We start from the raw sequence: 14,086 nt of genomic DNA, 5'->3' as shown, positions 1-14,086 counted from the left end.
CAGCGACTGAGATATTCCAGCAATAAACATGACACTTACCCCTGTTTAGTTCACTGCCCGATGCTTGACAGTACTCTTCCAACACTTCTTTGAATTTGCTTGCAGACAGTTGAGTTGCAGCCCCTAGAAGCAAAGTATCATCTGCGAAGAGGGTGTGATTGATGCTTTTAACCCCTCTTGCTATGCACAGGCCAACAATATCTTGATCTTGTTGCTTCTTGTTTAAATAAAAACTGAGGACAGAGGCCTGCAACACAAAGAGGAGGGGTGAAAGGGGGCACCCCTGCCTCAGCCCTCTAGATGCTTTGAAGAAGTCGGCAGCCCTGCCATTCACTAAAGGTGCAATCCAGGGTTCAGAAATACATGCTCTGATCCACTTGGTAAATTTTTGACCAAAGCCAAGTTTATGCATAACATCAAACAGAAATCTATGTCTTACACGATCAAATGCATTAGCTAGATCGAGTTTAATGACCATACCTTTTTCTTTTCGACAAAGACTGGAGTGGATCACCTCTTGGACCAAGATGAAATTATCTACCAGCTGCCTGCCATGTATAAAGCCACCTTGGTTCTCCGAGATGACTTTAGGGAGGATTTTCTTCAATCTGTTTGCTATAACCTTGGTAATCACTTTGTATCCAATGTTACATAAGGATATAGGGTGAAATCTATTGAATGAGTTAGCACCTTTTTCTTTGGGAAGGAGAGTGAGGAATTCTAAGTTTGTGCAGCTCTGATTTTCTGACACTCTTGGGACTTCTCGATCATTTTCAAGAGCTCCTTCTCAACTATCTGCCAACATGTTTGAAGAAATATGGGCATGAATCCTTCTGGGCCCGGGGCTTTGTCGGGTTCCATTGCAAAGAGGGGTTCATTAACTTCAGTTTTGGTGATTTTATCTTCAAGAGCCTGGTTCATTTTAGCAGTGATGAGGTTGGGGACAACATCTATCAGATTATTATTTTGGCTAGTCTCCACGCCTTCAGTATACATCTTCTCAAAGTGATCTGACGCTACCCTCTTAATGCTGGCAAAGTCTTTTAGAGTGCAGTTATCTTTTTTAATTTCTGATATAGAATTTCGACATTTTCTGGCTTGAGCCTGCTTGTGGAAAAAGGAAGAATTTCGATCACCAGCCTTGAGCCATAGACTCCTTGACTTGAGCCTCCAGAATTCTTCTTCTGCCAGGCAAGCCTTATGAAATTTTTGTTGCAGCTGATATTCCTTGTCCAACTCTTCTTTGGTGATTTCGGCAGCTTCTAGGTGGAGGTGCTATTTTTCCAGTTCGCTTTGAATTTTTTTTTTTTGTCCACAACGGGGTTGGGCAAGGTCTTAACCCAGCCTTTCAGCATCACTTTTACTCTGCGCAGTTTTTCCTCCCATACAAAGAAAGGAGAACCCTTGACTGGCTCTTTCCAGCAATCTCTGACCTTTTGCATGAAGTCTGTCTCTTTAGTCCATAGAGAACTAAATCTGAAAGGTATAGGTCCCAGATCCTTAGTAGTCAACAGTTCTAGGCTGATGGGCTTGTGATCTGAAACACTACTATGGAGAATACACATTCTAGCCTCTAAACCAAGAAGCAAGAAAGAACTTTGAACAAAAATTCTATCAAGTCTTTCCACTATATGTCCCGGTCCCACTCTCTTATTTGACCAAGTGAGCTTTCCCGTGATCGAATTTATATCTAGCAAATCCCAGTCTGGCATGAGGCCTTCCGCCCATTCTCTTTCCGGATCCCTAACAATGCTCCCTCCTCTTTTTTCTGTTGCGAGGAAGGTGAGATGTAGATCTCCGACTATGATTATGTTTTCCAGATTTTCTAGATTTGCGAGACTTTTGATGGAGTCCCAGCAGTTTTTTTTCTCACCTGCATAATTAGGAGCATACACATTGAACAAACAAATAATCTCCTTTGATTTTATATGCTGCATTTTAAAAAAAATCCAATGGGTATTCAGGGACTCAGAGATTAATGAAAACTTATTTGTGTTCCAGAGTGACCCAAGTCCTCCCGATGCTCCACGGGCAGAGACTTCATGTGCTCCACTTTTATTACAAAATTTTTTGCTTGCTTGGAGGAAAACTGTGTCCTCCAATTTGGTCTCCTGGATGAGGAGGATATCTGGGGTTTCCAGTCTTATTAGGCTATGCATTGCTTCTTCCTTAGCTGTGGTGCCCATTCCCCTACAATTTGAGGAGACTATCCTCATCATTTATTTTGCCTTGGTGGGCTCCCTTAGAGCCCTAGGATTGGATCCTAGTCATCTTCGGGGTTTTTGCTAGAAGCTTCTCTAGCGTTGGATGGCTGCCTTGGAGCTTGTCCTTATAGGTTTCTTGTTCTCTCTTTTCCTTTGCAGACTTGTGTCCTCTTGTAGATCTTCTAGGAGAGGACTGGGATTCACCGATTTCCCCTTCTTCCTCTGATTCCTCGGACTCTTGGGTTTCCTCCTCTTCTTCTGAAATTTTCTCTTTGGATCTCTCTGGGATACTTTTGATGGAGGGGGAGGCTTTAGAGGGAGAGGCCTCCTTTGGGATTTCTGTCTCCTAGGTGTTCATGATTTCAGATCCAAGGATTTCGAATTTATTCCCTTGGCTTTCCTTGGTTGGTTTCTGAGCAGGACCCTCTTGAGGGGTTTTGCCATTTCTGTTTGCATTCTTCTTGTGAGAGGTTTTGGATTGCTTTTCTTGATTCCATCCTTATTACTTCCCTTTTTCTTCGACCCCTTTGGACGGGCAGTCTTTGGCAAAGTGTCCGTAGATGTGGCACTTCTAGCATTTGAATGACAGTTGCTCATAGTCCAGCTTCTGAACATGGGTCTAGGTACGTACAACTATTTTGATGGATTCCAGTAGTCCAACCTCGAGATCTACCTCAACACAGATTCTGGCGCAATCATACTGGTCCTTGCTATTGGCCTTGTCTATAAATTTTCCAAGGGTATTTCCTATGTGTTTTAGAGACTCCCAGTTCCAACAATGGACTGGGAGGTTGGGGAGTCTCACCCACACAGGGACCGCTGTAAGCACATCCATTGTTGGATCAAAGTCTGGCGTCCATTTGTTTAAGTAGAGCCCTTGGGGGCCCATGAAGTAGGGGCCATTCCTGAAAATAAGATCTTTGTCCTCTTTTGCATTAAATTCAAACAAAAAATATCCTCTTCCAAGGAAGTAAGAGGTTACCTTGTTTTTGATCAAAGGTGCCGAGTCCCTGGCGACCTAGTTCTCGGTTGATTTTGGGGAAGGCAAAAACCTGTAAATTGACTAACTAATGCCCGATCTGCCAGCGAAAAATCTACTTGGATCGGTCCTTCTGGCGGAAGGGCGATCTTCGGGATATCTTCGAGCCTTTTCACAAATTTTGCTGCTTCCATGCATTTCTTCTTGGGCAAAGAGGCCAGCAGGGTTTTGAAGGCCTCAACAGTGGAAGGTGAAGGAGGAGAGGGAGTCAACTCCTCCATGGAGAGACAACAGATCCAACCAGGGCAGCCATAGTTTGCAGCAGAACCCTCAGCGGACTCCCTTGCAGGCTCAAAACGCACGAAGTGTGGGGGTGCTCACACACTCAAATCGCGCAGAATGCGGACCTTGCAGGTTCTAGTCAATAAAATATTTTAATATGGAGCTTTAATTAATATTAAATTATATTTAAAAATATATTAATAACATAAAAAACATTTTAAGGTAGATACTATAGTCCATAAATAAAATATTTCAAGTAAAATATTTAAATGTGTATATATTATATATGACTAGAAAAAAACTACATATACATTGAAAACAATTGTTTTTTATGGCTAAAACATTTTAAAAAGTCTCATTGTGGCATTTTTTAAAGTATATTTTTGGTCAATTTTGTTTCAAATCAAGCAATGAATTGTTTTAATTGTAGTTTTAAGCTATGTAGTACATACAATCCAAGTTCCCAAATAAATTTTGAAGACATTGAAGTCATCTTACACATATATATAACTAGTATAGCTTACATCCACTCTCTCTCTCCACCCTCCAACTTTGTCACTATCTCCCTCTCCCTGGGTCATGTTTCCATGTGTCTCTCTTCCCCTTATTCCCCTATTTCTATCCTCTCCTTTTCTCTCCCTTCCCTCATCTCCTCTCTCCCTCATTCTAACTCAATCTCTCCCTTATCACTCCATCTCTCTCTCTCCACCTCTAACTCTCAATGTATTTGTTCTTCCCTCCCTCTCTTTCCCCCTCCAAATCCATCTCTCTCCCTCCCTATCTTCTCCTCTCTATGTTCCTTCCTCTCTCACCCTATCTCTCCCCCACTCTATTCCACCTTCATCTTAGTCTATCTCTCTTAAATATGATCCCATTGTATTTTATTTAAGAAAGTATCTAAATTAAAATAAATAACATAATTAGTTGTAAAATATTAAACCTATATTTTGGATCAATCATGTCAAAGAAAATACAATAATAAAAAACTTAAAAGAATCACTATCTTTCCTCTATCATTGTTAGTCACGTTTCTTTCTCTCTTTGCTTGGATCTTTGGTTAAAATGAATCTATCTTGATTATTTATTGTATTATTTATATTATATAAATTTCACATTTGTATATATATATATTTTTTCTAAGTAATATTGTTCTATTGATATGGTACAAAAAGAGGTTACAGAGAGGCTTGACTTCAAAGTTGTTGAACATCAATCATCACCAAAAAAAGAATTTGTTTGTTTTGGACTGCCCCAACATAGGGGAAACCAGTCCATTAAACTATAAATACTACCCCAACATAAGGGAAATCGGCCCATTGAACGAGAAAGAAAACCACTCCTAGGTAAACATCGTTTTTCCAAAAAAGAATGAGAGAGAAAAAAATCATGTCCAGAATAAAAAAACAGGAGTCCTAAAAACATTGCTGAGATTTAGACATATCCACTTGGCAGAAAACAACATTAACAGGTTGCCATGTGTCAATTCGGTGGATCCTTCGGGGTTGGTTCCTCCTCGATTCTACATGCAAATTGGTACCAGTCATCATCCGCGTCAGACACGCCACATCCCTGAGTTGGTGGAGCCTCCTCAATGCCACCTGTGCCCATCTGCATTTCAGAGGTGTCGTTCGGTTTGCTTCCCGAAGCCTTCGTGCCACTATGCTTGCCGCTCTCAGTTGAAGGACCGCCAGCTATATCCTTGCCATGCAGAGTCGCTCTGCCTTCGTTTTGTGGCCTGTTGCCAGGAATGCTGATTCCTCGGCTACCTGAAGCCTCCATGCTTTGCTTGCCCTTGAGCCCAGTTAGAGGAGCTTGCGGCTCAGATTCTTCCGCAAAGGAAATTGTTACAGTAGCAGTGATTATAGGTCGATTTAAGGTGCTTCTGAAATGGAACTGGGTGCTGTGAGGAGCAGGGTAAGGTGGAAGAGGGAAATCCACAGTGCGGACTGCTACGTCTCTCCCTTCAACGGCTTGGATTCTAGCATGACCCCTGCCACTTCTGGTATTTGGGTAGCGGCTGAGAGGATTGAGCGTATCAGTGGAGGAGTCAGGGGAATCAGTGGCTGAGCTGGTCAAAGCCGGTGTGCGAATGATGCCTCCACGGGTTCCGCCGCACCTACTGCACATTCGGTGCCTAATGCGAGCCATAGCAGAATTATGAGTTAAGTTGACAACAAAGGAATTGGAAGTATTTCGACTCGAAGAGTGAGTAGGAGAGGTTTGTGCCTGGTCTAAGATGCAGTATCTAGAGTGAGAGAAATGAAAGCCATTGCCAAGATCCAGGCAAGGCAGTAACCAACATCGACTGCCGGTCACAGTGTGCATGCAAGGTTCAGTAGTTTGTAGAGGGTAGATGCCTTGAAGCAACGGAGGAATTGCATGTCATTCTGTAGGGGCCATGGGTATGAGGGAGATGAATGTATCTCGATTTTCGGGTTCATTTATTGCCTTCTGCAATGTGTTATGAATTCCCTTGAGGTTGGTGTAGGGGACGATGCTGGTAGCCATATGGCTCTCCTGTCCACCAGTCCGCCATCTAATCACATTAATTAGTAGGATTACACCCACATGTGGGTTCACATTTGTATATATAAAAGTATTCTCATTTTTTATTTATTAAAACCATGGATACATAACATAATAATCAAAATCATAGATCACCCATGGTATTGATAAACCATGTTATTACCCCATGGTATTGGCCCATGGTATTGTAAAAAATCCTATTTAGAAGTTAATAATATCCATGGTAAATATTCGTTATTAAAAATCTTGTTATATTGGACCTTTGACATAGTCACCTAATTTTCTAATGTTGTTAGGGTGGTGAAAGTCACATTGATATTATTTTTGTTTAAAATTATTTGCAATTTTATCTGTGGTGCCTCTTATATATGGAAGGGATATTTTTGATATGTCCATGGATATTTGTTTATTTTGTTTATTTTTTCAATTTAAGGTTTGGGGGATGGTTTTTTTGATGTTGCTTCTATTGTATACATTTTGTTCAAAGACCTTGGGAAAATGGGTTAAGTTCATGATTTAGGTGTTGCGAGTTTGATATTCCTATTCATGTTGGTCTAGTGGTTAGGGTTTTTATGATACCATTCCGGGTGTGTTTTCTTTCAAAAGAGGAAACCTATTAATATTTAATTTACAAATTATAAAATATTTTTGTAAAAACCAAACTTTTTACTCAGTTTATAAATTATAAAAAATTTGGAAATATTTTTTTTTAATAAATTGTATCATTCCCTAATCTCTAAATATTTTTAAAGACTAAATATTTCCATCTATGACCTCCCTTATGGGTTCATTTTACTAATTTAAATTACATAGTGAAATATATTACAATTTATAAATATCATTAAAGAAAATATGACAACTCAAATTGATAACATGGTGTTTGTAAAGAAATTTAAGTGAAACTCACAACATCCATCCAAAAAATAGAAATATCATCATATATAATAATTGTCCATCAAAAAAGCATTAGCAATTTTCAATATACATATATCAATACCAAATCAACACCTATCAAAAATATCATTATTCCAAGGTAAATTCACAACATTCATCCAAAAATAGTAATATCATGGTACATAATGATTCTCCATGAGAAAACATTGAAAATTTTCAACACATATATAAAACAACAAGATAATACTAATAATATCATCATCCTCTTTAATTAAATAAAATAAAATAAAATTCAATACCATAAAAATATTTCATGAATATAACTATTCTAGGGTAAATTGACAACATCCATCCAAAGATAATAATATCATCATACATAATAATTCTCCATCAAATTAATGTTGATAATTTTCAATATATACATAAAGAAACAAGATAATAAAGTAGGAGAGAATTTGAAAGAAAAAACATGGTAGAGTTTAAATATTGACTCACCAAAAAATTGCCATTGTTGTACATAAAACAAGAGCATATTACTAAACCCCAAAGAGTCTTACAACAAAATGAGAGCATATTACTAAACCCCAAATAGTGTCTTTACTTGCAAGAATTTTGATCCATTTGCAAATAATTTAATAACTCTGATGTTGTAGATAATGGTTGTTTCCTATTCTCGTGACTTCTCAACAAGTGGTTGTGATGCATGTTTGTTATTTAACAAGCATTGAAACTTATTCTCTGAGAAATGAATTCGAGTTTGGAGGTGGCCAATTTAATCAATTCCTTTCTGCATATATTTCCTACTACATTTCTTGGAATCTCACTCACAAAATCCACATGATGAACCTTACTGTATGGTGCCACTTATGAAGAAAAACCCAAAAATTAAGAAGAATTATAACATGTTTGATGAGTATTTACATGGTCAAAGGCTAAGGTACAAACCCAATGAAAGTGGCTAATGGAGGTATTAAAGATTTGGAGTATGTAAGTACTCGACGTAAAGAAGAAATTATAGACAACAAATACTAAAGCATCATTCCAAGATTAAATGAGATGGAAAGAGTTTTAAGAGGGACAAATAAAAAGTGGTTGCAAAAGTTGTTGGAGACATAACCAAAGTGTAGAGTGGAAAAGACGACCATTTTTGAGATGGAAAAGAGAATTGTCATGGCAAAAAACTCTCAAACAACTTTTGGGTTGATGAAGTCTATACTATATAAAATAGTGTAACCATTCAATAAAACCGCCACTAAGGTTGTACAAAACATCTCACATACAAATGCATAAGTGGTAGGAAATCATAAGTAAATTGCTAAGCTTCATGTAGGTATGGAAACTTGTGATATCTTTTACAAATTTGGCAATTTTGTAAGACATGAGATCTATTTAAAATGTTCTCAATTTTTTTACATATCATTATCAAAGGCACTTGACTCAGGTATTACATATCATTATCAAAGACACTTGAGTCTCAAGAATAACTTTGCATAACTTGGTAGAGCTCACTTATAACTAAATCCTTAAATAAACTTAAAAATAGGAATAAATCTTGGCAAATCAAATTAAAAAAGAAATCAATCCAAGATATGCCCACTTCATAGAGAATAAAATAACTAAAAGAATTAATATAAAATTATATGTATTAGATTGGGAAAAAAATGAGTGCAAGTTATAATTGAGAATGCTTCAAATGAAGCTGAAAAATCACATACTCACAAGTTAGAGCATTTTAGTTTGACTCAAAAAGTCTAAATTATGAATCTCAAAACTGAGACTAAGTCATATGTTCATCGAGGAGGATCTTGTGAGATCAATTGCACATGTTCAGTTCATCATTAACGTGCAGTTCATGGGCATTGTTCAGTCATTGTCGCTAATGTGTGGTTTAGTGATGTGGTTGTTGGGTGTTGTCACATTGTGAAAAATTATTGTAAAAGGGTTTTGTAATTTGATGTACCAAGTCCTAAAAGGCTTGTATTCATACATTGTATTAAAAACCTAAGCTTGACACCTAAGTCTACAAACCTAAAACCTAACCCTCAGACCTTGTAACCACAATACATTACAAATACATTGTAATTCCAACCCAAAGGTCCCTAACCGCACATTTAAACCACATCGGAACCGTAGGCATGTGAACAAGAGTTCACCGAGTGGAGGTTACATAAACCAATTTCCTAATTGCAATAGTTAGATGCGTTAGAACCGCATGCCATGCGAGCAGATAGGGTAGACCGTGCGAGTATGTGGACATGTGGCTAGCTAACCGTGGTGTAAACGCGAGGGTTTGCTAACTGGACGAAGGTTGGTAACAATACGTGTTCACATTAAAGAACAAGACCGAAACTGCCAAGTAGATAAACCATTAGGTGGCACTTGGACAGTCGACTGCCAAAGGAATCCAACTATTCAAATGGACAGTTAAGCTAGCGCGCGCTGTCTGTTGACCGCCAAAACTAACCTATGGTATTTTCGGGTTTTGATGGTTTTTTGAGGGCTAAATCAATTCAATGACCATTTAAACATATCACTATGTGTCATTAAAGAACAAGACCGAAGGATATGAACCCTGAATTAAGCTCATTCACTCCTAAACTCACCCTAAGGAGGTTAGAGTGCATTTGGAGGACTATAAAGACAGTTTGGCTCGTTGAAGTGAAGGAGAGTTTTTTTGAGTTTTATATGCAGATTCTGGAGGATATAGGCTATTTTTGTTTGAGTGTAATAGGAGCATCGATAATCAGAATTGGGAACTGTGACAAGCGTTGGAAATCTATTTTAGAGAGATTTCTTCTGATAGTGAATGGAAGTGCCTGCGTGTATAATCATTTTGGTAAATTTGCTGTGTAATTGACCTCCTTGGATTCAATCCTAATAAAGTGGTCGCCCATATTGAAAGCAGACCCAAAGACGTAGTCCATCAGGGAAGAACTCCATAATCAATCTTGGTGTCTGGTATCACTGTGTTTTGCTGCTTTTCACTTATGTTTTACATATTGCTTATCTTTCTCATGTGTCGTAAAGTCTTTCCTTTTCAATCGATTCTCACGATTAAAGCACTTTAATTTAACATTCAGCTCAGTGTTGGAATTAATCAATTCTACTTCACTTTAACATATGATCATTTCAGATCATATAATTTGGTATCATAGCAGGTTGCATTTGTAGAATTTGTCAGTGAATGTTAACCAGGTCAAAATTGCAATGTGGAGAAGGAATCCTGGAGGAGATTGACCGAGAGATTGGAAAGTGAAGAGTCTTTCATAAGTCGACCATGACAGGATCTCATGGAGGTAAAAATCCTGAAACTAAGATGAGTGACGAATAGTTTCAACAAGCATTCTTGAGTATGCAACAGATGTTAGGAGAACTATATGAAGATAAGAAAGTGAGAGATGCAACTTCTTCTTCAAAGGCATCGAAGAAGGGAAAAGGTAAAGGAAAGGCTAATAAACCTCCATCATCTCCATCATAATCTTCTTCTTCTTCTCCTTCGAGTGTAGAATTAGAAACATAAAAGAAAGCTAAGAAAACATCTCTTCTGAAACTTGATGTAAAATTTGATTTACCTATTTATGATGGCGAAATGCATCGTGAAAAGTTAGATAACTCGATTAAGCAATTAGAAGTGTATTATCGTTTTCAGAACATTTCTCATGATAAAAAAAAATTGAGTTAGCTACACTTAGAATGGGGGGAACAACTTTAATCTAGTGGGAAAGTAAAACTCAAATAGATCTAAAGCGGAAAGGTAAAGTCATCTCTTCATGTTATAAGTTTTTAAAATATTTTAGGAAAGAATTCTATCCTTTAGGATATATGCAGCAAGCTATTATTGATTGGCAGCATTTGAGGCATGGTAATGGGGAGAGTGTTCAAGATTCTACTTAGGGGTCCAGAAAGAAAGCATTGGCACTTGGTATTTCATTGGATACACATGAAATTTTATTAAAATACATCAGCATTTTACATTCATATTTGCAACATACATTATTGTTGTTTAATCCTCATGATTTTTATGAAGTGTGTGTTCAAGCCATACATATTGAATGAGGTGGAAGACCATTCAAGTTTTCATAGAAACCATCGAGGAAATTGGAAATAAAGGATTCCAACGACAAAAAGAAGAAGGGGAATCTAAAGGGAAAGAGATCAGTGACAACTCAGAAGGAAGGTGAAAGACCTACTTGTACTCATTTCAAGAGGATCAGACATGATGAGTCCAAATGCTGGAAACTTCACCCAGAACTCAGACCAAAGAAGTTCCAGAAGAATAAAGGTGAAAATAAGGCCAATATAGTAATCCAACAAGATTTGGGCTCCGACTTAGGTGATGAAGATAAAATAACTATAATGGTTTCAACACGTAAAACTTCTGATATTGTTTCAAGTTCTAGCACTTCTATACCTTCTTCAAACCGAAATAATCTAAATGAGGATAAAAGGGTTGAAATATTTCACATAAGGATAAATTCTAAGGACACAAAGATAGATACAGTATTTGACAGTGGATCACGGGAAAATTTAATATTTGAAGGTTTAGTTAATAAATTGGGTTTGGAGACACATAATCATCCAAGACCATACCCTTTGGGTCAGCGAAATAAGGAGACTCAGATTAATGTCACAAAGTAGTGTTGGTTAAAATTTGCCATAACAGATAACTACATTGATGAAGTGGATTTAGATGTGATTCTAGCAGATATATGTGGAGTAGTGCTAAGAAGTCCTTATCTCTATGATCGTGATGCAATTTTCTATAGGAAAGAGCATAAATATCATCTTAAGAAAGATGGGATTGAATTTATTGTGTGGGAACATAAACTTAAAGCACACTTGGATTTAGATTCAGCTAATCAGATGAAGAGATTAATAAGTTGAAGTAAGAAATATGTACTTATGGTTGTAAAAGAACAACATAAGGATCGACAGGATGTTTTTTCAGGTTGTGAATCTCAGTTCAAAGATAGATTGGTTAAAGTGGTAGATTCTTTTCAAAATACATTGAAGGAACTAAAAATATTCCTCCTAAAAGAGAAATACAATATCAAATACAATTAATGTCTAATGCCTAGCCTCTCTTCCTAATATTGGAATGTATCGACTACCAGTTATAGAGAACGAAGAAATAAAGAAACAAATCCAAGAATTGATTGTAAAGGATCTTATTCGACCCTATTCATATCCATGTGGCTCACCCATAATTTTGGTTCCTAAGAAAGACGGGACATGGAGGATGTGTGTCAAATTCAGGGCCTTAAACAAGATAACAATAAAAAATAGGTATCCTCTTCCGAGGATAGATGATTTACTTGACCAACTGAAAAATGTTGTCTATTTCACTAAGTTAGATTTAAGAAGTGGGTATCGTCAAATCTGCATACAAAAAATGACATCTCAAAGACTGCATTCAAAACTAGGCACAAACTATTTGAATGGTTAGTAATGCCTTTTGGTTTGTGTAATGCACGATCAACTTTCATGGGGGTTGTGAATGATGTTTTTTTCCCATACATTGATAAATTTGTCATAATATACTTAGATGACATTCTGATTTTCAGTTCCAGTATAGAAGAGCATGTTAAGAATGTTTTCGAAGTATTTCACAGAGAAAATTTTTACCTTAAACTTTCCAAATGTGAGTTTGGGAAAACTACACTGAATTATCTTGGTTACATAGTTGGAGGTAGGAGTTTAAAAATAGATCGAGCTAAAATCGATGTGATTGCTAAGTGGACAAGACCACAGAATGTGACTCAAGTTAGAAGTGTTTTAGGTGCAATTCAGTATTGGAGAAAATTTATTGCTCACTTTTCTTTGATTGCTTCACCGTTACATGCTTTAATAGGTTCTAAATTTCCCTTTCAGTGGGGAGGTAAACATAAAAAATCTTTTGATACACTTAAGTAGAAAATAGTCATAGCACCAATTTTAGCTTTACCAAATATTCAATAGCCATTTGAAATTGAAACAGATGCTAGTGGTTATGCAATGGGTGCAGTCTTACTTCAAAAAGAGAACAAATTTGTTTTCATTCAGAATCTTTTTATAAGGCAGTAATGAATTATCTGACATATGATAAAGAACTATTTTCTTTGGTTGAAAGTGATAAGAAGTGGAAACATTATTGAATGGGTAAGGAAAGAGTGATTCACACAAATCATCAGTCGCTTCAGTACCTACAGTCTCAAACTAAGTTGCAACAATATCATCAATACAAAGTACCTGATATGTTGTTTAGACCATCTTTCAATGCTTCAGTAGTGCTACATGGTAGTTATTTAAAGCATGAAAGTTACATAGAACAATATAGTAGGAATTTTGACTTCAATGATATTTATGAATCACTAACTCATGGTGCTCAGGTGGAAGAAATCAATTATCATGTTCATGACAGATTTTTATATCATCTCAGTAAGTTATGCATACCGTAGACAAAAAGAGCACATGTTGTCAGGGAAGCACAGTCTTCTCACATTTGAGGACACTTTGGAGTAAGAAAAACAATGGAAAAAGTCCAAAGGTATTGTTACTCACCTCGTATGTATGAAATTGTTGCAAAAAACCAAGCAATCGAAAGAGGATAAAGTGGGTGAACATGATGATGCGAACAAAGTAGTTAAGTTCATTTAATGGATACAATAGATACATGCTGCAGTGAAATATCAGATGAGAAGAGTGAGGCTAAGTATAAAGTGTGCCATGACAAGCATTGAGTTGATCATCATTTTCAAGTGGGTGATCAGGTATGGTTGTATATCAGTAAATACAATTTGAAAGGAGAACGTAAGCAACTGAAACCTATGAGGTATGGCCCTTTCAAGATTATGGAAAATATTGAAAATAAGTCATTTTGATTAAATTTACTTCCTTACGTTTGAATTTACTTAGTTGTAAATGTGGAAAATCTGAAATTGTACGAACCTCTAATGATCATGGATCTTGAGGAAGATACAAAGATTCTAACTATTGATGATTTGGCACGTGAGGATATGAATAAGTTGCAGGAAGATATCATCTTGGACAGGAAGATTCAATCTTTGAGACATGGAGATGTTGAATATCTTCGAGTAGGACTCAAGGGCATGAATCTGAGGAAGGCAAGGTGAATGGAAATCAGAAAAGTGAGGGAAGTGACCCTCACTTGATATCTACTTAAATTCAAACTTTTGTGGTCCAAAAGGTTTCAAGTGGAGAG

The 14,086-nt window shown here is 37.0% G+C and overlaps 1 protein-coding gene across 1 annotated transcript; it reads right to left on the bottom strand.

The window, feature by feature from the left end:
- Positions 1-720: 720 nt before the first annotated feature.
- On the bottom strand, positions 721-3,464 carry LOC149171798 (uncharacterized). The gene is made up of 3 exons (XM_089426085.1): positions 3,257-3,464; positions 1,341-1,873; positions 721-1,104 (listed from the first exon to the last, which is right to left on the bottom strand). Exons 1-3 carry the CDS (start codon positions 3,462-3,464, stop codon positions 721-723), a joined length of 1,125 nt encoding a protein of 374 aa, XP_089282211.1.
- Positions 3,465-14,086: the final 10,622 nt, after the last annotated feature.

The sequence above is a fragment of the Pinus tabuliformis genome, chromosome 4_2, assembly GCF_031772625.1.
Source record: "Pinus tabuliformis cultivar Carrire ecotype Pingquan chromosome 4_2, CPIR1, whole genome shotgun sequence".
In the NCBI taxonomy this organism is placed as follows: domain Eukaryota; kingdom Viridiplantae; phylum Streptophyta; class Pinopsida; order Pinales; family Pinaceae; genus Pinus; species Pinus tabuliformis.
This window is presented reverse-complemented; position numbering and strand designations above follow the sequence as displayed.

Bases quoted from the DNA above. Each gene is read 5' to 3' on its own strand.
- LOC149171798 (XM_089426085.1), bottom strand. From the start codon at position 3,464: ATGGAGGAGTTGACTCCCTCTCCTCCTTCACCTTCCACTGTTGAGGCC. The intron at 1,874-3,256 runs GTTTTTGCCTTC...CTAATTATGCAG, and splicing joins ATTAGTTAGTCAATTTACAG to GTGAGAAAAAAAACTGCTGG. The intron at 1,105-1,340 runs GTTAAGACCTTG...TTCCACAAGCAG, and splicing joins AAGTGATGCTGAAAGGCTGG to GCTCAAGCCAGAAAATGTCG.